The 26,083-nt window shown below is 44.6% G+C and overlaps 1 protein-coding gene and 1 pseudogene across 1 annotated transcript; both read right to left on the bottom strand.

Moving 5' to 3' along the window:
• Positions 1-958: 958 nt before the first annotated feature.
• LOC138426654 (pregnancy-associated glycoprotein 1-like) lies at positions 959-7,955 on the bottom strand (annotated as a pseudogene).
• Positions 7,956-14,720: 6,765 nt separating this feature from the next.
• LOC138426436 (pregnancy-associated glycoprotein 1-like) lies at positions 14,721-23,571 on the bottom strand. Its single transcript, XM_069564996.2, has 9 exons — positions 23,519-23,571; positions 22,293-22,443; positions 21,203-21,320; positions 20,985-21,103; positions 19,595-19,788; positions 18,561-18,677; positions 16,744-16,885; positions 16,558-16,656; positions 14,721-14,870 (listed from the first exon to the last, which is right to left on the bottom strand). Exons 1-9 carry the CDS (start codon positions 23,569-23,571, stop codon positions 14,721-14,723), a joined length of 1,143 nt encoding a protein of 380 aa, XP_069421097.2.
• Positions 23,572-26,083: the final 2,512 nt, after the last annotated feature.

Below are 26,083 nucleotides of genomic sequence, written 5' to 3' on the forward strand. Positions count from 1 at the left end.
TGAAATGAGTGCAACTGTGTGGCAGATGAACATTCTTTGAAATCACCTTTTTTTGGGATTGCAATGAAACAACCTTTTCATTCCTGTGGCCACTGCTGAGTTTTCAAAATTTGCTAGCATATTGAGTGCAGTATCATCTTTTAAGGTTTGAAATAGCTCAACAGCAATTCCATCACCGTGCAGACCACCTTAACATGCCATTTGCATGGAATCCATTGCAGTTTTGCCCAGAACCAAGCAACCCTCCATATGGCTCAATGAGTTTGTGGTTTTAGAATGCCTGAAATTCCCTCTTTTTGTCAAAGCCTTCTTTGAGCCCATCAGTCTACTCTGATGTCCCGCTGGGAGCTGACATGAAGCCTCCACCCTGTGCTGGAGCTGAGCAGTCACTGTGTACCCTTTAATCACATTAGCATCCAACCTCCCCACAGAGGGGTCGGGTACCCCAACTCACAAAGTAGGCACCTAGCAAGAGCAAGGAAAAGATTCAGCCAAATACTAGGCTGACCATGTAATTTATTATCGAAACCAGGAAAACACTGAGAAGGGAAGGGAGACTGTTAACTTATGCTGGGAGGGCACACTGGGACTGTCCCCAGCCATTCTCCTTGTAATATGGGCTATTTCAGGGACTGCTAGTGCTGAATTTCATGTTCAGGAACCTACGAGTTCAGACTGAATTGAAGTTCTTTGAGGACTGAGGACCTCAGTGTTCCCCTCTCCCTGACTCCCACCATGCCATATTGTGTGGCCTCTCCACATTATTTCAGGAAGATCAGTGTCCCACACTGCCCTTTACTCTCAAGTGATTGGTTTTGTGGGAGGCACTGGCCCAGCCACAGGGCTCAGCAGCATCTGCAATGGTGTGACATGGCCTCCAGAGTGTGTGCTCCTCCCAGCAGCAGCCCAAGGGTTCCTGCAAGCTCCAATTTGAGAACCAACTCTCAGTGTTGTCCCCTCACCTTGAAGATGTAGGACATGGCACTGGGTAGTTGATACCATTGATGGTGAAGATAATAGAGGGCAAGGTATTGACCACAGAACATGAAACGTAGTGCTGTTAGAGAGGGAGAGAAGTTGGCCATGAGATTCTTGTTGTGTGTGGAGACTGGGAGTGATCCTGGGGCATGATCCTTCATCTTGGAACCCTGTGGAGTGGTGCTGATCAGCTTCTGGATGTTATTGACCAGTGTTCCTGGGCCTTCGATAAATGCTGCTCTGGTGTCAAAAACTGCCTAGCAGACACCAGAACAGGCAATAGCTTCTCTTTTCATGGAGATGCTGAGAGACAGTGGAAGAAAGCAGGCATCAAGGTCACTCTGTGTCACCCCAGAGTTGTCCCCTTCCCGACTGTCTCCTAAACAGCCCTTCATCTCTCGCCCTCTTTTCCTTTGCTCTCGATACAGCACCTTTCTTGACATTCTCAAATGCAGTACTGGAATAAACTACGATATTTTGAACCTTGACACAAGCTGGCCTTCCTTCCTAAAAGACTTCAGTCTCCTTTGACTAGCAAATTTCTTCTCATCTTCCAGATTCCAGCTTAATTGTATTGTTTCCAAGAAGTCTTTCCCCCGGTGTTTATCAGTCTCCTGTCTTGGTCACTCTCTGTAGACCCTTCCTCATGTCTGCTGCTGCTACTGCTGCTAACTCAAACTTCAGTCATGTCCAATTCTTTGCGACCTCATAGAGGCAGACCACCACGCTCCACTGAATCTGCGAATTTCCAAGCAAGAGTACTGGAGTGGGTTGCCATTGCCTTCGCCTCCTCATGTCTAGCATGTTCCAAAGTCACAATTCACTATGTGGGTGAGTCACTTCATGTACATCTGCCTTCTTAGATGTGAGAGCGTGTTTTATTCTCCTTGCTTCCCTAAAGTGCCTGGCACACAGTGGATGCCCAATGCTTATCTGTTCACTGAGTGAATGAAGACTGAGAAAACAAAAACCTACGGAGAGCTGTACATGGTGGGGAAAAAATAACGGGTCTCACATAGTGTGAAGACGGAGATTCGCAGGGGCAGCAGATTCTCATAGTAGGGGGAGAGAGGGGCTCCTCTGGGAGAGGGTGTCTCCCAGCACTGCTCCTATAACCAGCTGAGACCCTGCCCAGGAAATACATGACTAGCCCACAGAAACTCCAAAGGACAGGTCAGCTTTTGTCTGAGAGTATCACACAGAATCCTATCAATTGTGCCTCTTGCCCTCAGGTCACTCCTGGATCCCACCTTCTTGATTCTCTGTTATGGCCCCTGTCCCACTGTGTGCCCAAGAACCAGGGGTGTCTTTTTTATTATTTGCTTTCATGTCTTAAGACTGCAGCCATCCTCTCTCCCCTGCTGGGTAGCTGCTCCCTAAGAAAACCAGTTTCCCCCATTTTCTCAGGACTGTCCCAATTTTTAACTGACATTTATCTGTACTGAGCACTTCCTATGTCTTAGATAGCCCTGGACAGTCGGTCATCTTATCATAAATCTGTTCAAGCTGGAGAAATTCTCCCTAATCCTCTGTTCACCACACTGTAGAGTCCTCTAACCATGCTCCCCACCTCAAAAGGCAGTGGGTGCAGGCCTTTCCCATCTGCACAGACCTCTCTGGTCCCTTTTAGGACCCTTGTCAGAGCCCTGGTCAGAATACCTGGGGATTATGAACCCATGGTTGTTTGTGTATTTATGTGCTTGTGTTTGTTTCTTTATGTGTTTGCATGTGTCTCTGTGAGTGCTTGTGTGTCTCTGACTAGCTATGCATGTTTATATGTGTCTCTGTTTGTTTATATGTGTCTGCTTGTGTGTTTCCATGTGTCTGTGTATCTGTCTGTATCATTGTTGGTGGTGTATATGTCTGTGTGACTGTGTGTCTGAGAATGCATTTGTGTGTGTCTGCCTGTGTCCACGAACAGTAGTGGAAACATCACTTGGGCTGACCCTGAGAGGGAGAGGCTTACCAGTCCATGTGTACAATCCAGTCACCTGCTTGGATCAATGGTACCCAGTTGAGCTCTCCCTTGTAGTAGCGTTTGTCCACCCCACCAAACATCACCACACTGCCCTCCCACTTGTCTCTGTAGAGAGAAGTGAGGGGGAGATCCTTGGAGGACAGTAACAACAGCACTGTCTGAGAGCTGCGCTTGTCTACCCATCAAGGCCCTAGTACAGTCCCCACGTAGAGATGCAGAAATTGACTCTAGGAGTGATTGAGATCCAGACTGAGCCCTATTACCAGCTAATGAGTGGCACAGAGGAGGTTAGAAGCTGAAGCACTTGGCTGGGCTTCACCCACTATGTCTTCTGAAGACGCCCTGGGCCTACAGCGACCTGAGTGCTCAGACACCCTCAGAGGACAGGGTGCTGAAGGTTTTGGCTTCCCCTTTTCCACGCTGTCATTTTTCAATAAAATCAAGTCGTAGGAATTCTAAGGGTGTGGGTTCAGGTCACTCAGAGTTGGCTCCACTGGCCTGAGACCTCTACTATCCAAAGGGCCCCGAACTCAGAAGGGATCCCACCTGTGCTCTCCCTGTCTTGAAATGCCTAATATTTCTTGAACAAGGCATCCCACACTTTTGTGTCCCACACTTTCATTTCTCACTGGCTCCTACAAACTGGGTAGCTGGAGTGATATGCTAATGAGGAAGGGAAGATATCCAACATCCTTCTCCTTCCTTCCTTATCAAATTCATAAGCAAATGCTAATGCTTTTCCTTCAACTTGTTTCCGGTTGCCTTCCATTAGCCTTCCTTCTCACTCACTGCCCTAGACCAAGTTACTGATCTTGAGCCCAGGAGTAGGGTTGTGTTCCAATAAACGTTTATTTATAAAAGCCAGCGGTGAGGCCAGGTAGGGCCCTGGGTCCATAGTTAACCTGGGTTAGATTATCTCTCAGGATACTACTTTATCAAGTGTTCTATAATTTTCATGCAACTAAAAGCATCTTACAGCTAATTTGGAGAAAGGGATTGTCCATCTCAGACTTACTTGCTCAAGTAGAAGACAAAAACAGGCTCAGAAATGGCACCTTGATTCTTCAGTTTGTCAAAGATAGGGATGGCTCCAGTGAAAGATATGTTGGGGTAGTTCAAGCCCAAGATGCCATCAAAAGGTATACCCTCAAACCCATATTCCGCCATGCCTAGACTGAACAGGTGGTCAGCACTTACAAGGTACCCAATCTGTGGGAGAGAAGAGTGTTCCCACTTATAGATACGTGAAGTGGGGCTAGGTGGGGTACATTGCTGTTAGATCCTCAAAGAAGAATGGATGCTTGGCTGTGTCTTTGGTGGACCTCAGACAGTTAGACCAAGCTGGGAGGGGAATTTGGATTCCATTTGAGAGAGGCTATGAATTTTAAAACATCTGCCCCTCTGAAAAACACCACCTGAGTGAGTCAAATTGGCCTTATGGTTTCTGTCCAGGTGAGGAAACCAAGAGTCAGGCCAGGACCCATTGGTGCCCCCTTGTGGACAAACTGAGTGGAGAGCAAGATAGCCTTCTCTTCGGCAGCACTGTGACCTAATGACAAGAATGGACTGCATTCTCTGTAATGTACTGTGGATTCTGCATCTGTCCAAGAAGACAGAAGCTGAAAACACAATCCTGCTTGCAGGGTTCTATGAAATTACTGCCTGAGGAATTCACTTTTGGGGATATGTGTGTATTTATGTGAGTCTGTATGAGAGAGAAAGAAAGAGAGGGGACATACTCAAGTACATTAGGGAGGCAGGCCATAGGATTATTAGACTCTCAAGGGTTCTCTAGAGTGAGAACTCATTTATCAGACCCCTTGACTTCCCAGGACCCCAGTTTCCCACTCTGGATACCTGAAGCACTTGACTGCCTCCAGGGTCCCCAGATCGGTTTTATCCTGTCCCCAAACACCCCGCAGCAAATTCAGTCCTGAAAAGCCAACCTAACTCCACCTTTTACCACATGTGTGCCCTCAGCAAGGCACTTTCTGTCTGCACCTCAGTTTCCTCATATGTCTCATGAGCTAATCAGAGTAACTGCTGTGTGGGGTTGTTGCAGGATTAAACCAGTTATCACCTGAAAGTGCCTGGTATGGTCTGTGAATATAAAAGTGGGTGCTTTTATCCCTTCTTCTCACTCCCAGCAAAATGAACCTCGAACTGCTCATGGGCAGAAGAGCTGCAAGTCCACACCTCAAGCCACTTTCTGGGTTAGCTAATTTGTTTACTCATGTTCCACCATGGGCACTGCCTCCCCAGAGACATGATCCTGTGGATAAGATGGCCAATATCTATGGAAGTTAGGCTGGAAGGGTCCTGCCAGATAGTCCTGCATCTATTTTGCAAGCAGTGGTCACTTCATAGCCAGTCCTGCCTCAGCATTGGTTACACTGTTACCCAAACTGTGTCATGAACAACTCCTTTCATTCTCCCAGATCCATAGGCAATGCTGAAGGTCTTATTGGTAATCCGGAAGGTGGAAGACTTAAGATGTTTGAACCTAACCTGTGTAGCTGCAGACACAAGAGATGAGTGTCATCAGGTGCCAAGGGTAGAAACAGGGCGGCAGGGCAAGTGAAGGATGGTCCGGGTATGGGGTGTCTGTACTCACAACAGGCTGGCATGGTGCAAGAGACAAAGGGCACCCACAAGCCAGATGAACCTATGTCAAAGACAACCTGGAATCCCTGTGGGGGTGTTCCAATGGTGATGTTACCCACGTAGAGCATCTACAGGGAAAAAGAGGGAGTGGGTTAGGGCAGGACTGGCTACCCTCTATTCCCACAGAGATGCCTCCCTCTGGGGGTCACATATCTCTTGAGATCACTGTCTAACTACTGTGAAGCTCACAGACTTTGGTCATAGAGGTAACTGCATTTGATATATTTTTCCTGTGCTACATTGTATGCAGAATACTGACTGTATAACCAGGTGTTGAAGTGGTACCTCCTGCATGGGAAGCCCAGAGGCATAACCACTGGGCCTCCAGGACCACTGGACACCCAGGGAAGTCCTGGTGCCTTCATTTGAGAAGCTCTGTAGTCTCTTCAAACCGAGCCTTAGCACCCCCTTCTCCAGGAGGTCCTTTTGTTCAACCCCAGCCACTCCCTCTAAACTCATGCCACATCTAATCAACACTACACAGGTGAACCTTTCATTTGACAGGTATTTACTCTTTGCCTATTTCTCAGGCTGGCATGGACACTCTTGAAGACATCTTGAAGACAAAATAAGCCCTTTTTCTAATCTAAAAACAGAAACCACAGTGATTCTTATGGCCGTACAAGGAATACAGGTTCAGTAACTTTTTACTGCTGTCTTTCTTGCATCTGTGAAAACTGAATTCCTCTACCTGGGGATTCACAATTGCTTTGCAGTTGGTTCTACCTTTTGATCAGTGATGGCTCACTCTTTTTCTGTAACTGAGGGGCTCACTTCTTTCAGAAGGAACAATCACCCTCAAATTAATGATACATCTTTGACACAGAAATGGATATTTACCTGCCACCTGGTAATTGCCAGGCCCAGTCACAAAGACAAACAGTTGAGGATGAGAGTGCCTTCTCCTCTGGGCGGGGTCCCTGTTTTCCAGTGTCTCTGCCTCCTGCAGGAACTCCAACCCCAACATCCAACCTGGCACCTCCAGATAAAGCCCAGTGCTAGGCTAGAGAACCAAGGGGCACTGTGGAGCACCATCTTCCCAAAATACTCACATCCTTGATGTTTCTCAGCGGGTGAATAGTTAGATTTGAGCCACGAAAAGAAATCTGGGACAGTCTGTAAGCATGCTCCTTCAGGAAATTGTTCAACATGTTTTTTCCACTGAGGGTTTTTCTCATGGTCTTCACTCTCCTTAGAGGTATTCTTTCGCTGAGCATTTGACAAGGAAAACAAAGAAGATGCTACAATTAGCTGTCAGTGTTAAGTAAGATATAACTGTCATTGTAATTTTCCTGTTTCTTTTCTAACCATTTTTATGAGGCACATTATCATCAGCATTTGTTGCATATACATTGACAAAGGCATAGATTTGAATACAGGTTCTGTTCTGCAGTCTTGTGTAAGCCATATGACCATGTGGTGTCTCAGTTTCTGGTTCCGTGAAATGGTGGAATGTAACAATACAAACCCTCCAATTAGAATATCTTGGGGATAAGTGAAGTGATGGATATAAGGTACCTGATAAATAGGAAGTCTTAACAATGACAGCCATTAGCATTGCTTTTGCCATCCCACTTATTTCTTCTCATAGAACCTCAAGGAAGGACATAAAAGGGGGACTCTTATCCTCTTTTACAAGAGAGCAATTTGAAAAGCAAGAGGTTTCTGAGTTGGCTGTGGTCACACTGCTTATCAGACATAAAACAGTATATATGAAACAGTGAAATTTTCTCCCAGTTGAAAGAGAAGAGAGAGTTGAAAGAAGAACCCAAGATATAGGGAACAAGTAAGGGAAATTCAGAAGCTTAAGAAGGAAGGACCAGTCAAGTGAAAAACTAAAAGAAAACAACACAAAGAGAAATACACTCCCAGTGACTTCCAAAGAGATGGAGAGATAAATGACAGTAATACAGAGATGCAGACATAGGCATATACACACTGAAATAGACAGGGAAAAAAGAGGACATGTTGAACAAAATGTAGAAAATGCTATTCCACATCGACATTAGCATAGACTGTGCACTGAACTGTTGCAAGGAGTTGCATTTTCAACAGGTCATGACATGACTGGGCCCCAAGATTTGTGCAACCCAAATCTACACCAAGACTTTGGGATCCACAGTTCCTATAGCAAGTTATTTATCAATAAGTAAGAGTGGAGCTTTAAGACTCTTAGGGAAATATTCGATTCCTTCCTAAACATGATGGGTGGAAGAATAATCAGATGAAAAAAAAAAAATCCGAGAAAGTAATATGATGAGACTTACAGTCCCCATACTTACTTGACTATGCACTCTGAGAAGGCCACCAGCCCGAGGAGCATAAGCCACTTCATGCTTCTTTCCTGGATCAAGGTTCTCAGGGAAGTTTTGGTTCTTAGCATGCAGTGGTGATCAGGAGCCCCTAGTTATATATGTTCTGACATACCCAAGTTTTCCCCTTTAGGTGACTAAAAGATCTGAAAAAAACACAAAGCTCTCGATAAAATCTTTACCTTCATCAGTGTCTTTGGCGAGTGACATTTTAAGCTTCTCAAAATACAGAGAATTGAACTGTAATCTCTTCCTTGAAGCTTGGCTGGAAAATCAAACTGATCTTCATGGACATCTAAGAAGACAGAGAATCTTGCCTACTTGGAGAAAAAACTGCTAAGATCATGAAAATGGATACTATGGGCCATGTTGGACACTCATGATTTCATGTCATCTTCTTAGCCACTTGATGAGATAGGCATTGCTGTCTTCATGGGAGAGGATATTGCTAGGAGGATAAATTTTCAAATGGCAAAGTGAAGACTTCAGGGACAGCCCAGGGACATACAACTGGCTTTAGTTAGTGGGTCTAATGGCAGACATCAGGGGCACCTATGATGCCAGGCTGCATCAAAGATTTAGGGTAGACCAGTATTTCCATTAATTAGAATACATGTCATACGCATCCACAAGATACTTTATATCATCCAACAAGTGTACAAGGAAGAACTATGTGCTAGGTTCTGGGTTAAAGGCTTCAAAGTCAAAGTTGATCAAGGCAAAAGTAGTCTTTATCTAAAGAGAGCTAGAAGTCTAGTGCTCACAAACTCATGGCCCCAGGAGGCAGGAGATTTGATACTAGGACTAGGTGGTCATATTGGAATCTGGGCAGCACAGGCCTTACCACTGAGAGCAGCCTTTCCTCTACTTCACCCATACTATAAAGCAAGCCAGTTGGCCATGTTTTCAAGAGAGTCAGTAGTTTGGATTATTTATGTACAATCTACTGATTTTAATGTTAACCACTTTTTTTTTTTCCAGAAAAAAAAAGAGGGAGCAAAATCTCCCCAGCAATGTGCTGGAATCAGCCTTCAGTCTCTGCACTTTTTTGTTTCTGGCCTACAGTTGGGAGTGCAGTGCTGACAGAGAGGAATTTAATTCATGTTGGCTGATTTGAAAAGAGTCTGAATGCATACTAAACATGCTGACTCATTGGAATAGACCCTGATATTAGGAAAGATTGAAGGCAAGAGGAGAAGCGGAAGACAGAGGATGAGATGGTTGGATTGCATCACCAAATCGATGGACATGAGCTTGAGAAGGCTCCAGGAGTTGATGATGGATAGGGAAGCTTGGTATACTGCAGTCTATGGCATTGAAAAGAGACAGACACAACTGAAGGACTGAAATGAACTGAACAAACTGAGAACAAAGACTAATAAATTTAATTGCATCAAGTTGTTGACTAACTACATATAATGACACATTACTTAAGTGGCTTTAAAATTCAGACTTATGACTCTACATTCAGAGTAGAATAACTTCTAAAGGAAAAACAAAAATCCTGCCCATCAAAAAACAAAACCAAAGAAAACCAAAAGAAAAAAAAAAAAAAAAGGAAAGAAATCTGACACTGTATGCAATAACTTCAGTTCAGTTCAGTTCAGTTGCTCAGTTGTGATCAGCTCTTTGTGAGCCCATGAATGGCAGCACGCAAGGCCTCCTTGTCCATCACCAACTCCTGGAGTCCACACATACTCATGTCCATTGAGTTGGTGATGCCACTCAACCATCTTATCCTCTGTCATCCCCTTCTCCTCCTGCCCTCCATCTTTCCTAACATCAGGGTCTTTTCAAATGAGTCAGCTCTTCACATCAGGTGGCCAAAATATTGGAGTTTCAGCTTCAGCATCAGTCCTTCCAATGAACATTCAGGACTGATTTCCTTTAGGATGGACTGGGTCGATCTCCTTGCAGTTCAAAAGCATCAATTCTTCGGGGTTCAGCTTTCTTTATAGTCCAACTCTCACATCTATACATGACCACTGGAGAAACCATAGCCTTGACTACATGGACCTTTGTTGACATAGTAATGTTTCTGCTTTTCAATATGCTGTCTAGGTTGGTAATAACTTACCTTCCAAGGAGTAAGCGCCTTTTAAATTCATGGCTGCAGTCACCATCTGCAGTGATTTTGGAGCCCCTAAATATAAAGTCAGCCACTCTTTCCCCATCTATTTCCCATGAAGTGAGGGGACCAGATGCCATGATCCTCGTTTTCAGAATGTTGAGCTTAAAGCCAACTTTTTCACTCTCCTCTTTTACTTTCATCAAAAGGTTTTTTAGGTCCTCCTCACTTTCTGCCATAAGGGTGGTGTCATCTGCATATCTGAGGTTATTGATATTTCTCCCAGCAATCTTGATTCCAGCTTGTGCTTCTTCGAGCCCAGTGTTTCTCATTATGTATTCTGCATATAAGTTAAATAAGCAGGGTGACAATACACAGCCTTGATGTACTCCTTTTCCTATTTGGAACCAGTCTGTTGTTCCATGTCCAGTTCTAACTGTTGCTTCCTGACCTGCATACAAGTTTCTCAAGAGGCAGTTCAAGTGGTCTGTATTCTCATCTCTTTCAGAACTTTCCACATTTTATTGTGATCTACACAGTCAAAGGCTTTGGCATAGTCAATAAAGCAGAAATAGATGTTTTTCTGGAACTCTCTTGCTTTTTCGATGATCCAGTGGATGTGGGAAATTTGATATCTGGTTCCTCTGCCTTTTCTAAAACCAGCTTGAACATCTGGAAGTTCACGATTCACTTAGTGCTCAAGCCTGGCTTGGAGAATTTTGAGCATTACTTTACTAGCATGTGAGATAAGTGCACTTGTGCAGAAGTTTGAGCATTCTTTGGCATTACCTTTCTTTGGGATTGGAATGAAAACTGACTTTTTCCAGACCTGTGGCCACTGCTGAGTTTCCAAATTTGCTGGTATATTGAGTTCAGCACTTTCACAGCATCATCTTTTAGGATTTGAAATAGCTCAACTAGAATTCCATCACCTCCACTAGCTTTGTTCGTAGTGATGCTTTCTAAGCCCCACTTGACTTCACATTCCAGGATGTCTGGCTTTAGTTCAGTGATCACACCATTGTGTTTATCAGGGCTGTGAAGATCTTTTTTGTACAGTTCTTCTGTGTATTCTTGCCACCTCTTCTTAATATCTTCTGCTTCTGTTAGGTATACTCTTTCTGTCTTTTATAAAGCCCATCTTTGCATGAAATATTCCCCTGGTATCTCTAATTTTCTTGACGAGATCTCTAGTCTTTCCCATTCTGTTGTTTTCCTCTATTATTTGCATAGATCACTGAGGAAGGCTTTCTTATCTCTCCCTGCTATTCTTTGGAAATCTGCATTCAGATGCTTTTATCTTTCCTTTTCTCCTTTGCTTTCACTTATCTTCTTTTCACGGGTATTTGTAAGGTCTCCTCAGACAGCCATTTTGCTTTTTTGCATTTCTTTTCCATGGGGATGATCTTGATCCCTGTCTCCTGTACAGTGTCACAAACCTCCGTCCATATTTCGTCACGCACTCTGTCTATCAGATCTAGTCTCTTAAATTAAATAATTTAATTATTTCTCACTTACACTGTATAGTCCTCAAATTGTTTTTGTTTGTTTGTTTTTTTTTTGCTGTTGTTGTTGTTCCATACCCACTGGGAGTGGTGGGTGGTAATCTGGTTCTATTGCTTAGGCAGAAGCAGGCAATATTCAGGCTTCAAATGAAGAAAGTAAGGAAAAGCACTAGACCATTAAGCTATGACCTAAATCAAATCCCTTATGATTACACAGTGCAGATGAAAAATAGATTCAAGGGATTAGGTCTGGTAGCCTGAAGAACTATGGATGAAGGTTTGTAACATAGTACAGGAAGTGGTGACCAAAACCATCCCCAAGAAAAACAAATGTGAGAAGGCAAAGTGGTTGCCTGAGGAGGCCTTGAAAACAGCTGAGAAAATAAGAGAAGTAAATAGCAAAAAAGAAAGGGAAAGATATACCCAACGAAATGCAGACTTCCAGAGAATAGCAAGGAGAGATAAGAAAGTCTTAGTAGGTGAAAAGTGCAAGAATTAGAGGAAAATAATAAATTGTAAATAGTATACAGGAAAATAGTAAATAGTATTTTCAGGAAAATTGGAGATACCATAGGAATACTTAATGGAAAGATGGGCACAATAAAGGACAGAAAACTCAAAGATGTAACAGAAGCAGATGAGATTAAGAAGAGGTAACAAGGATGCACAGAAGAACTGTACAAAAATGGTCATAATGACCCGGATAGAGATGATGTTGGGGTCACTTATGTAAAGCCAGATATACTAGAGCATGAAGTCAAATGGGCCTCAGGAAGCATCACTACAAGCAAAGCTAGTGGAGGTGATGGAATTCCAGCTGAGCTGTTTAAAACATCGTAAAGAATGAGGTTGTAACAGTGTTGCATTCAATATGACAGCAAATTTGGAAAATGCAGCAGTGGCCACAGTGCTGGAAAAGGTCAGTTTTCATTCCAATCCAAAAGAAAGGCAATTCCAAAGAATGTTCAACCTATCATGCAGTTGTGCTCATCTCACTTACTATCAAGGTAATGCTCAAAATCCTTCAAGCTAAGCTTTATACTACATGAACTGAGAACTTCCAGATATACAAACTGGTTCAATGAACTAGAGGTCAAATTGCCAACATCCATTGGACCATAGAAAAAGCAAGGGGATTCCAGTAAATCATCTGCATCTGCTTCAATGACTATGATAAAGCCTTTCACTGTGTTGACCACAACAAACTGCGGAAAATTCTTAAGAGAATGGGAATAGCAGATCACGTTACCTGTCTCCTGAAAGTCTGTATGTAGGTCAAAAAGTGGCAGTTAGAATCAGACATGGAACAACTAAAAGATTAAAATTGGGAAAGGAGCATGACAAGGTATACATTGTTACTCTGGTTATTGAACTTGTATTTAGGAAAGATCATTCAATATGCTGGACTGCATAAATCCCAAGATGGAATAAAGATTGCTGGGAGAAATATCAACATCCACAGATATGAAGACGACACCACCCTAATTGCAGAAATCAAAGAACTGAAGACCAATTGATAAGAAGAGGAGATGAAAAAAGCTGGCTTAAAACTCAACATTCAAAAAACTATTCACAAAGATACTCAACATTCACAGCATCCAGTCTCACCATTTCATGGCATATAGATGATGGAAAACTGGAAACACTGGCAACCCCATGGACTGCAGCCTACCAGGCTCCTCCATCCATGGGATTTTCTATGCAAGAGTACTGGAGTGGCTTGCCATTGCCTACTCCAATGAAAAACCTGTACAGTGTATTAAAAAGCAGATTCTCAGTTTGCTAAAGAGGTCTGTAGTGTCAAAGCTATGATTTTTCCAGTAATCATGTACAGATGTGAAATCTGGACCATACAAAAGGGTGCATGCCAAAGAAGTGAGCTTTTGAACTGTGGTGCTTGAGAAGATTCTTGAGAGTCCCTTATACAACAAGGAGGTCAAACCAGTCCATCTGAAATGAAATCAACCTCTGACCCCTGCTGTCTTAGCTGAGGCATCTACTGAGGGACTCCAGGAGGAAAGAACGGATGCTTCCACTGCAAAGGTGCCTAACCATGGCAGCTCCAAGCAAATAGTTTGTAGCTCCACCCCTGGAGGAAGCCCAGAAAGTCTGAAGGCTCTGTGTAGCCTGGGTCCCCCAATACATGCGTTGCATTCTCCCCAGCAGCATTGGAGGCAAAGGAAGGGGCATTCTTGGCCCTGGAGGAGGAGGATGCCTCAGGGATCCACTGGGGCCACCACTTACCAAGTAGGCCTGGAAAGTCAGGAGCAGGCACACGTGGCAGAGAGCTGGTTACTGGGGTGTGGGCACGAGAGCGAACCAGCTCTGCCTGAAGTACCTCACCCAAAAATCCCTGGAGGAGAAGTCCAGCGATAAGATCATCTGAGAAGGGACAAACAGAGTCTATTTTATTACCCCTTATAGTTTCTCTGAATGAGGAGATTGTGGAGTTGCTGGGTCATCACAAACTCTTCCATGGCCTAGAGCATCCCCTAGTCACTATCCTTGGGGCTGCCTCTCCCCAGCTGCAGTCATATAGTTCTGGAGGAAATTGACAATCATGTGTGCTGCTGAGTCAGGGCCAGTGACCATGTAAAGCCAATCATAGGACCCCATGGCCCTGCCAGGTTGGCTGATCTAGGGCTGTACAGGTGAACTGGGGTGAATCATTCACGGAACACCCTTGAACTCTAATGGCTCCAAGCTTCTTTCCTTACTAGAAGATGTCTTCAGGATATAATACCCTAGGGCAGGTAGCTTGGACTTCCTCATTAGGTGTAGAAGCCTTAAGGAAGAAAGTTGTCAGGCTAAGACCATCAAAGAAGAGGGAAGGGACAGACCAAGGGAGAGAAAGAGAGAACTGATGACTTCTGATTTCTTGGGTCCAGTCACTGAGATCTCTGTATTTGCTCTGAGTCTTGTGTCCTGGATTCCCAGAATCATTTCAATGAGTCTCACTTTTCCTTGAAGCCAGTTGGAGTAGGGCTACTCTCAATTTTGATTCAGACTTGGTTCTAGATCCTTCACTCCCAGACACAAACAGAGGCAACCATTTGTTCCAGCACCATTAAGAGTGAAATACTTTTATTCTTTACTGAGAATAGGGTGTGCAGACCACCAAACACAGTTCACCAGCATCCTGGACAGCAGTGCCCAAAGTGTGAGTGAGTGTGTATTAGGAGCAGCCTTACTGATTCCTGAACCACCCCAAGCATTTACACTGCCCTTGCCAGGCCAATCCTGTCATTTGCTCGATCAAAGACCGAGAAATACAGCCTCAGGAAGATGTTACCCAGGATCCAGGTCTCTGTAGATGGACTCACAGTGATCTTTTCAAAGATTGTGTAGCAGTAGCCTCTAGAATCCTGGGGGAGTCAGAGACACACACCAGTCAGCATGAGCCCTTACCGGTGACTCCCCCCCAATATCCAGACCCAGCACAATTCTTTGTCTTATTTCCCTCTTTCGGTAAGTACCAAGGGGTTTTCTCAGCAGCAGGGGGTATTAGAGTTCATCCAAAACCAAAGAGGGCCAAGACATGAGGTTGCCGTGAGGAAGGGTGTGGGGGAGGGTGGACTAGCAGTGGGGAAACGGGAATGAAAAACAACAAAGTCCTACTGTAGAGCGTAAGGAACTATATTCAATATAAAGTGATAAATCACATGAAAAAGAATAAGAAAATATATATTTTTATGTGTATAACTGAGTCACATTGCTGTGCAGCAGAACTTAATGCAACAATGAAGATTAGCCACACTTCAATATAATTTTTTCAAAAAGAACAAGTGTGTCCATAGCTCTCCTCACTCCCTGTTTCTTTCCTTCTGACTCCTGCTCCTTGTTTTCTCTGCACAGAATACTGGTTCTCCTCCAGCAACCCTACAATCCATACTATATTAAAAAGCTTTATTTTGTATTCGAGTATAGCTGATTAAAAATAATCTGAATTTCAGGTGGACAGTAAAGAGATTCAATCGTATGTATCCAAGTATACTGGTCCCAAAGACACCCCTTCCATCCAGGCTGTCATATAACTGAGCAGAGTTCCCTGTGATACACAGTAACTCATTGTTGGTTATCCATATTAAATAGAGCAGTGCCCACAACACTTTATTGAAGATTTAACTCAGGAACGCTGTTAAGCCTCCTTCAGCCCACAGTCACCCTCTTTGGCCACTCCAGGCTTGGTTGGGTAATGTACTCTTGTTCCCCATCCCCACTGCTCAGTCTTTAGCCCTCATCACCCCTAGTAAGTCCCCAGTGCCCCAGTGCAGACCACCTTGACATGCCATTTGCATGGAATCCCATGCAGTTTTGCCTAGAACCAAGCAACTCTCCATAAGACTCAATGAGTTTGTGGTTTTAGAATTCCTGAAATTCCCTCTTTTCTTCAGAGCCTTCTTTGAGCCCATCAGCCTGCTCAGAACTCCCGCTGGGATCTGACATGAAGCTTCCACCCACTGCCGGGGCTGAGCAGTCACTGTGTACCCTTTATTCATATTAGCATCCAACCTCCCCACAGAGGGGTCGGGTACCCCAACTCACAAAGGAGGCACCTGGCTGGAGCAAGGGAAAGGTGCAGCTGAGAACTAGGCTGACCATGTAATTTATCATCCAAACCAGGAAAACTGTAAGAAAGGAAGGGAGACTGCTAACTTATGCTGGGACATCACACTGGGACTGTCTCCGCCATTCTCCTTGTAACATGGCCTATTCAGGGACTGCTAGTGCTGAATTCCATGTTCATGCACCTATGGGTCCAGATTGAATTGAAATTCTTTGAGCACTGAAAACCTTAGTGTTCCCTTCTCCCTGACTCCCACCATGTCATATGGTATGGCCTCTCCACATTTCTTTCAGGAAGATCACTGTCCCACACGGCTCTTTACTCTCAAGTGATTGGTTTTGTGGGAGACACTGGCCCAGCCACAGGGCTCAGCAGCATCTGTAGTGGTGTGACATGGGCTCCAGAGGGCGCCCTCCTCCCAGCACCAGCCCAAGGGTTCCTGCAAGCTCCAGTTTGAGAACCAACCCTCAGTATTGTCCCCTCACCTTGAGGATGTAGGCTCGAGCTGGCACTTGGTAGTTGACACCATTGATAGTGAAGATAATAGAGGGCAGGGTATTGACCGCAGAACATGAAACGTAGTGCTGTTAGAGAGAGAAGGTGAGAGGTTGGCCATGGTGATCCTTGTTATGTGTGAAGACTGGGAGTGACCCTGGGGCATGACCCTTCACCTTTGAACCCCATGGCCTGGCGCCGATGAGCTCCTGTATGTTATCGACCAGTATTCCTGGGCCTTTGATCATTGATACCCCGGTGTCAACAACGGCCTCGCAGCCACCAGAACAAGCAATAACCTTTCTTCTCATGGAGATGCTGAGAGACAAAAGAAGAAAGCGGGCATCAAGGTCACTCTGAGTGTCCCCACAGTTGTCCCCTTCCCAACTATTTCCTAAACAGCCCTTTGTCTCTAGGCCTCTTTTCCTTTGCTCTCGACACAGCACCTTTCTTGACATCCTCGAATGCAGTACTTGAATACACCAGGATCTTTTGTACCTTGACAGAAGCTGGTCTTCCTTCCTAGAAGACCCCATTCCCCTTTGACTAGCAAATTTCTTTTCATCTTTCAGATTCCAGCTTTACTGTATTGTTTTTGGGAAGTCTTTCCCCCCGTGTTTATCAGTCTCCTGTCTTGGTCACTCTCTGTAGACCCTTCCTCATGTCTGCTGCTGCTACTGCTGCTAACTCACTTCAGTCGTGTCCAACTCTGTGCGACCTCATAGAGGGCAGCCCACAAGGCTCCGACATCCCTGGGATTTTCCATGCAAGAGTACTGGATTGAGTTGCCATTGCCTTCTCCTCCTCATGTCTAGCATGTTCCAAAGTCACAATTCACTATGTGGGTGAGTCACTTCATGTACATCTGCCTTCTTAGATGTGAGGGTGAGTTTTATTCTCCTTGCCTCCCTAAAGTGCCTGGCACACAGTGGATGCCCAATGCTTGTCTGTTCAATGAGTGAATGAAAACTTAGAAAACAATAAGAAACCTCCAGAGAGCTGTATCTGGTGGGGAACAAATAACGGGTCACACACAGAGTAAAGATGGAGATTCGCAGGAGCAGCAGATTCTCATACTAGGGGAAGAGAGGGGCTCCTCTGGGAGAGGGTGTCTCCCAGCCCTGCTCCTACAACCAGCTCAGACCCTGAGACCCTGGCCAGGAAATACATGACTAGCCCACAGAAACTCCAAAGGACAGGTCAGCTTTTGTTTGAGGGTATCACACAGAATCCTATCAATTATGCCTCTTGTCCTCAGGTCACTGCTGTGTCCCACCTTCCTGATTCTCTGTAAAGCCTCTGTCTCACTGTGTGCCCAAGAACTTGGTGTGTCTTTTTTTTAGTTGCTTTCATGTCTTGAGACTGAAGCCAACCTCTCTTCACTGCTGGGTAGCTGCTCCCTAATAAGAGCAGTTTTCCCCATTTTCTCTGGACTGTCCCTGTTTTTAAAATGACATTTATCTGTATTGAGAATTTCCTATGTCCTAGGTAGCCCTGGACAGTCGGTCATCTTATCATAACTCTGTCCAGGCTGGAGAAATTCTTCCTGATCCTCTGTTCACCATACTGTAGAGTCCTCTAACCATGCTCCCCACCTCAAAGGGCAGTGGGTGCAGCATTCTCCCAGCTACAAAGAACTTTCTGGTGCCTTTTAGGACACTGGTCAGAGCCATGCTCAGAAGGCCTGGGGATTAAGAACCCATGGGTTGTTTGTGTATCTATGCGCTTGTGTGTTGTTTTTATCTGTGTTTATATGTGTCTCTGTGTGTGCTTGTGTCTCTGACTAGCTGTGCATGTTTACATGTGTTGCTGTGTATGTTTATATGTGTCTGCTTGTGTGTTTCCATGTGTGTGTCTGTTTGTCTGTATCATTGTGGGTGGTATACATGTCTGTGTGACTGTGTGTCTGAGAATGCACTTGTGTGTGTCTGCCTGTGTCCATGTACATTAGCGGGAGCATCACTTGGGCTGACCCTCAGAGGGAGAGGCTTACCTGTCCATGTGTACACTCCAGTCACCCGCTTGGATCAATGGTACCCAGTTGAGCTCTCCCTCGTAGTAGCGGTGGTCCACCCCACCAAACATCACCACACTGTCCTCCTGCTCGTCTCTGTAGAGAGAAGTGGTGGGGGGATTCTTAGAGGACAGTGACAACAACACTTCTGAGAGCTACGCTTGTCAACCCATCAAGGCCCTAAAAAGTTCCCCGTGTGCAGATGCAGAAATCGAGTCTAGGAGAGATTGAGATCCAGACTGAGGTCTGTTATTGGCTAATGAGTGGCACAGAGGAGGTTAGAAGCTGAATCATTGGCAGGGCTCCACCCAATATGTCTTCTGAAGGCGCCCTGGACCTCCAGTGACCTGAGTGCTCAGACACCCTCAGAGGACAGGGTGCTGAAGCGTTTTGGCTTTCCCCTTGTCCACCTTGTCATTTTTCAGGAACATCAATGCCTGGGAGTTCTCAGGGTGTGGGTTCAAGTCACCCAGATTGGTTCCAATGGCATGTGACCTCTAATGTCAAAAGGGCCCCAAAGTCAAAAGGGACCCCACTTCTGCTCTCCCTTTCATGAAGTTCTGATATTTCTTGAACAACAGGTCCCACACTTTTGTGTCCCACACTTTCGTTTCTCACTGGGTCCTACAAATTGGGTAGCTGGTCCTGGGCTCCCAGTGAAATGCTAATGAGGAAGAAAAGATATCCACCATCCTTCTCCTTCCTTCCTGATCAAAATCATAACAAATCCTAATACCTTTTACTTCAGCTTGTTTCCTGCTGCCTTCCATTAGCCTTCCTCCTCACTCATTCCTCTAGACCAAGATACTGGTAGTGAGCCCAGGAGAGTAGGCTTCCAATAAACTTTTATTTCTAAAAGCCAAGGGTGAAGCCTGGTTGGGTCCTGGGTACAGAGTTATCCTGGGTTAGATTATCTCTCAGATACTTCTTATTCAAGTGTTGTATAAATATTTGTGCAACTGAAAGCATCTTACAGATAATTTGGAGAAAGGGATTGTCCATCTCAGACTTACGTGCTCAAGTAGAAGGCAAAAACAAGCTCAGAAATGGCACCTTCATTCTTCAGTTTGTCAAAGATAGGGATGGCTCCAGAGAAGGATACGTTGGGGTAGTTCAAGCCCAAAATGCCATCAAAAGTTACATCCTCAAACCCGTATTCTGCCATGCTTAGACCAAACGGCTGGTCAGTGCTTACAAGGTCCCCAATCTGTGGGAGAGAAGAGTGTTCCCACATACAGATACGTGAAGTAGGGCTAGGACTGGGCTGGGATGCATTGCCATTAGATCCTCAGAGAAGAATTGAGGCTGGGGTCTGTCTTCAGTGGCCAACAGAAGGTTAGATAAAACTGGGAGGGGAATTTGGGTTCCATTTGAGAAAGGCTGTGAATTTTATAACATCTGCCCCTCTGAAAAATACCAACTGAGTGAGTCAAATTGGCCTCGTGGCTTCTCTACAGGTGAAGCTACAGGGGTCAGGCCAGGTCCCATTGGTGCCACCTTATGGACAAAACAATCGAGAGCAAGATAGCTTTCTCTTTGGCAGCACTGTGACCTAATGACAAGAATGGACTGCATTCTCTGTAATGTACTGTGGATTCTGCATCTGTCCAGGAAGACAAAAGCCAAAAACACAATCTCGCTTGCAGGGTTCTATGAAATTACTGCCTGGGGAAATCACTTTTAGGGATATGTGTATATTTCTGTGAGTGTGTATTAGAGAGAAAGGGAGAGAGGGAAACTATGAAAGAATTTGGGGGGAAGTAGGCCATAGGTTTATTAGACTCTCAAGGGTCCTCTAGAGTGAGAACTCATTTATCAGGCCCCTTGACTTCTCAGGTCCCCAGTTTCCCACTCTGGATACCTGAAGCCCTTGACTGCCCCAGGGTCCCCAGATCAATTTTATCCTGCCCCCAAACACCCCACAGCAACTTCAGTCCTGAAAAGCCAGCCTAACTCCACCTTTTATCACATGTGTGCCCTCAGCAAGGCCCTTGCCGTCTGCACCTCAGTTTCCTCTTATGTCTCATGAGCTAATCAGAGTAACTTCTGTGTGGGGTTGTTGCAGGATTAAACCAGTTATCACCTGAAAGTGCCTGAAACAGTCTGGGAATATAAAAGTGATGGTTTTTTCCCCTCTTCTCGCTCCCAGCAAAATGAACCTTGAACTACTCATGGGCAGAGGAGCTGCAAGTCCACACCTCAAACCACTCTGTGCGTTAGGTAATCTGCTTGCTCATGTGTTACCACGGGCACTGCCTCCCCAGAGACATGATCCTGTGGATATGATGGCCAATATTTATGGGAGTTAGACTAGGAAGGGTCCCGGCAGGTGGTCCTGCCTCTGTTTTGCCAACAGTGGTCACTCCATAGCCACTCTTGATTCAGCATATGTTACACTGTTACCCGAACTGTGTCATGAGCAACAACTCCTTTCATGCTCCCAGATTCGTAGGTGACGCTGAAGGTCTTATTGGTAATCCGGAAGGTAGAAGACTGAAGATGTCTGAACCTACCGTGTCTAGCTGGAGACACAAGAGATGAGTGTCATCAGGTGCCAAGGGTGGAAAACAGGGCAGCAGGGCAAGTGAAGGATGGTCCGGGTATGGGGTGTCTGTACTCACAACAGGGTGGAATGGCACAAATGTCAGAGGGCACCCACAAGTCTGATGAGCCTGTGTCAAAGATAACCTGGAATTCCTGAGGGGGTGTTCCAATGGTAATGCTACCCATGTAGACCACCTACAGGAAGAAGGAGGGAGTGGGTTAGTGCAGAACTGGCCACCCTCTATTCCCACACTGCTGCCTCCATTTGGGTGTCACATATCTCTTGAGATCACCTTCTAACCACGGTGCAGCTCACAGACTTTGGTCACAGAGGTATCTGCATTTGATATATTTTTCCTGTGCTATATTGCATGCAGGATATTGACTCTATGACCAGGCGTTGAAGTGGTACCTCCTTCATGGGAACCCCAGAAGCATAACCACTGTGCCTCCAGGACCGCTGGGCACACAAGGAAGTCCTGGTGCCTTCATTTGAGAAGTTCTGTAGTCTCTTCAATCCCAGCCTTAGCACCCCCTTCTCCAGGAGGTCTTTCTTGTTCAACCCCAGCCACTCCTTCCAAACTCAGACCACATCCAATTAATACCACATAGGTGACCCTTTCATTTGACATGTATTTACTCTTTGCCTATCTCTCAGGCTTGCATGGGCATTCTTGAAGACAAAATAAGCCCTTTGTCTAATCTGAAAACAGTAACCACAGTGATTCTTATGGCCGTACAAGGAATACAGGTTCAGTAACTTTTTACTGCTCTTTCTTGCATCTGTGAAAACTGAATTCCTCTACCTAGGGATTCACAATTGCTTTGTAGTTGGTTCTACCTTTTGATCAGTGATGGCTCACTCTTTTTCTGTAACTGAGGGGCTCACTTAGTTCAGAAGGAACAATCACCCTCAAATTAATGACACATCTTTGACACAGAAATGGATATTTACCTGCCACCTGGTAATTGCCAGGCCCAGTCACAAAGACAAACAGTTGAGGATGAGAGTGCCTTCTCCTCTGGGCGGGGTCCCTGTTTTCCAGTGTCTCTGCCTCCTGCAGGAACTCCAACCCCAACATCCAACCTGGCACCTCCAGATGAGCCCCAGTGCTAGACTAGAGCACCAGGGGGAGCTGTGGAGCACCATCTTCCCCAAATACTCACATCCTTGATGTTTCTCAGCGGGTGAATAGTTAGATTTGAGCCACGAAAAGAAATCTGGGACAGTCTGTAAGCATGCTCCTTCAGGAAATTGTTCAGCATGTGTTTTCCACTGAGGGTTTTTCTCATGGTCTTCACTCTCCTTAGAGGTATTCTTTCACCGAGCATTTGACAAAGAAACCAAAGAAGATGTTACAATTAGCTGTCAATGTTAAGGTATAACTGTCATTGTAATGGCCCTGTGTATTTAATAATTGTTTTTATTAGGCACATTATTATCAGAATTTTATGCATATACCATGGCAAAGACGTATATTTGAATACAGGATCTGTTCTGAAATCTTGGGTAAGCTATATGACCATTTGGTTTCTCAGTCTCCCCTTCGCTAAAATAGTGGAATGCAACCATACAAACTCTCCAAATAGAATATCTTGGGAATAAGTAAAGTGATGGATATAAGGTACCTGATAAATAGGAAGTATCAACAATGACAGCCGTTAGCATTGCTGTTGCCATCTCACGCATTCCTTCTCATAGAACCTCTAGTAATGAGGTAGAAGGGGGACTATTTTCCTCTTTTACAAGGGAGCAATTTGAAATGCAAGAGCTTTCTGCGTTGGCTGTGGTCACACTGCTTATCAGATATAAAACAGTGTGTATAAAACAGTGTAACTTTCTCCAAGTTGAAAGAGAAGAGAGAGTTGAAAGAAGAGTCCAAGATATAGGGAACGAGTAAGGGAAATTCAAAGGCTTGAGAAGGAAGTAAGAGTCAAATGAAAAATTAAAAGCAAACAACACAAAGAAAAATACACTCCCAGTGACTTCCAAATTAATGTAGAGATAAATGACAGTGACACAGAGATGCAGACATAGGCATATACACACTGAAGTAGACAGGGAAAAAAGAGGACATGTTGAATAAAATGTAAAAAAGTGCTATTCCACAGGATCACATAGACATCTGCATAGACTATGCACTGAACTGTTGCAAGGAGTTGCATTTTCAATAGGTCATGACATGACTGGTCCCCAAGATTTGTGCAACCCAACCAAGACCTTGGGATCCACAGTTCCTATAGCAAGTTACTTATCAATAAGTAAGAGTGGAGCTTTAAGACTCTTAGGGAAATATCCCTTTCCCTTCTAAACCTAACGGGTGGAAGAATAATCAGATGAAAAGAAAAATCTGAGAAAGGGATATGATGGGGCTTACAGTCCCCATACTTACTTGACTATGCACTCTGAGAAGGCCACCAGCCCGAGCAGCACAAGCCACTTCATGCTTCTTTCCTGGATCAAGGTACTCAGGGAAGTTTGAGTTCTTAACATGTAGTGGTGACCAGGAGCCCCTAGTTATATATGCTCTGACCTACCCGATTTTCCCTTTAGGCGAATAAAAGATCTGAAAAAAACATAAAGCTCTCGATAAAATCTTTACCTTCATCAGTGTCCTTGGCAAGTAGCCTTTGAAGCTTCTCAGAATACAGAGAATTGAACTGTAATCTCTTCCTTGAAGCTTGGCTGGAAAATCAAACTGATCTGCATGGACTCTGGACTCTAAGAAGACAGAGAACCTTGCCTACATGGAGAAAAAACTACTAAGAACATCATGAAAATGGATACTAGGGGCTGGGCTTGACATTCGTGGTTTCATGTCATCTTCCTAGCCACTTCATGAGATATGCATTGCTGTCTTCATTGGAGAGGAGATTGCTAGGAGGAGAAGTGGTCAAATGGCAAAGTGAAGACTTCAGGCACAGCCCAGGGACATACAACTGGCTTCAGGGAGCGGGTCTAATGGCAGATATCAGGGGCACCTATGGAGACAGGCTCCATCAAAGATTTAGGGAAGAATATTACTTCAATTGTATGGTTTCAGTATTGGAAGATATATCGCGTGCATTCACAAGATATTTTATATCATCGAACAACTGTTCCTGGAAGAACTGCTAGGTTCTGGGTTAAAGGCTTCAGAGTCAAAGTTGATCAAGACAAAAGTAGGCTTTATCTTAAGAGAGCTAGAAGTCTAGTTCTCACAAACTCATGGCCCCAGAAGGCAGGAGATATGATACTAAGACTAGGTGGCCATGTTGGAATCTGGGCAGCACAGGCCTTACCACTGGGAGCAGCCTTTTCTCCACTTCACCCATGCTGAAAAGCAGGCTAGTTGGCCATGTTTTCAAGAGAATCGGAAGTTTGGATATTTATGTACAATCTACTGATTTTAATGTTAGCAACTAATTCTGCCCCCCACCCAAAAAAAAAAACGTGGGAACAAAATATCCACAGCGATGTGCTGGCATCAGCCTTCAGTCTCTGCAATTTTTTGTTTCTGGCCTAGAGTTGGGAGTGCAGTAGGGACAGAGAGGAATTTAATTCATGTTGGTTGATTTAAAAAGGGACTGAATGCATACTAAACATGCTGACTCATTGGAAAATATCGTGATATTAGGAAAGATTGAAGGCAGGAGGAGAAGCAGAAGACAAAGGATGAGATGGTTAGATCGTATCACCAAGTTGATGGACATGAGCTTGAGCAAGCTCTGGGAGTTGGTGATGGATAGGGAAGCCTGGCATGCTGCAGTCTATGGCATTACAAAGAGACGGACACAACTGAAGGACTGAATTGAACTAAACAGATTGAGAACAAAGACTAATAAATCTAATTGCATCAAGTTGACTAGCTACATATAACAACGGATTACTTAAGTGGCTTTAAAATTCAGACTTATGCCTCTACATTGAGAGTGGAATATCTTCTAAATAAAAACAAAAATACTGCCCATCAAAAACAAAATGAAAGAAAACCAAAAGAAAAAAAAAGAAAGAAATCTGAAACTATATTCAACAACTTCAGTTCAGTTCAGGTGCTCAGTCATGTCCAACTCTTTGTGAGCCCGTGAACGGCAGCACATCAGGCCTCCTTATCCATCACCAACTCCTGGAGTCCACACATACCCATGTCCATTGAGTTGGTGATGCCATCCAACTATCTCATCCTCTGTCATCCCCTTCTCCTCCTGCCCTCCATCTTTCCTAACATCAGGGTCTTTTCAAATGCGTCAGCTCTTCACATCAAATGGCCAAAGTATTGGAGTTTCAGCTTCAGCATCAGTCCTTCCAGTGAACATTCAGGACTGATTTCCTTAAGGATGGACTGTGTGTATCTCCTTGTACTCCAAGGGACACACAAGAGTCTTCTCCAACAGGACCATTCAGAAGCATCAATTCTTTGGGGCTCAGCTTTCTTTATAGTCCAACTTTCACATCCATACATGACCACTGGAAAAACCATAGACTTGACTACGCAGACCTTTGTTGACATAGTAATGTCTCTGCTTTTCAATATGCTGTCTAGATTGGTCTCAACTTTCCTTTCAAGATGTAAGTGTCTTTTAATTTCATGGCTGCAATCACCATCTGCAGTGATTTTGGAGCCCAGGAATTGACATCAACCAGTGTCTTCAATGTTTCCCCATCTATTGACCGTGAAGTGATGGAACCAGATGCCATGATCTTAATTTTCTAAATGTTGAGCTTTAAGCCAACTTTTTACTCTCCTCTTTCACCTTCATCAGAGTTTCTTTTTCTTCTTCTTTTCTGCAATAGGATGGTGTCATCTGCATATCTGAGGCTATGGATATTTCCCCTGGCAATCTTAATTCCAACCTGTGCTACCTCCAGCCCAGCGTTTTCATGATGTACTCTACATATAAGTTAAATAAGGAGGGTGACAATATACAGCCTTGATGTACTCCTTTCCTATTTGAAACCAGTCTGTTGTTCCATGTCC

This window comes from Ovis canadensis, chromosome 21 (assembly GCF_042477335.2).
Source record: "Ovis canadensis isolate MfBH-ARS-UI-01 breed Bighorn chromosome 21, ARS-UI_OviCan_v2, whole genome shotgun sequence".
Lineage (NCBI taxonomy): Eukaryota > Metazoa > Chordata > Mammalia > Artiodactyla > Bovidae > Ovis > Ovis canadensis.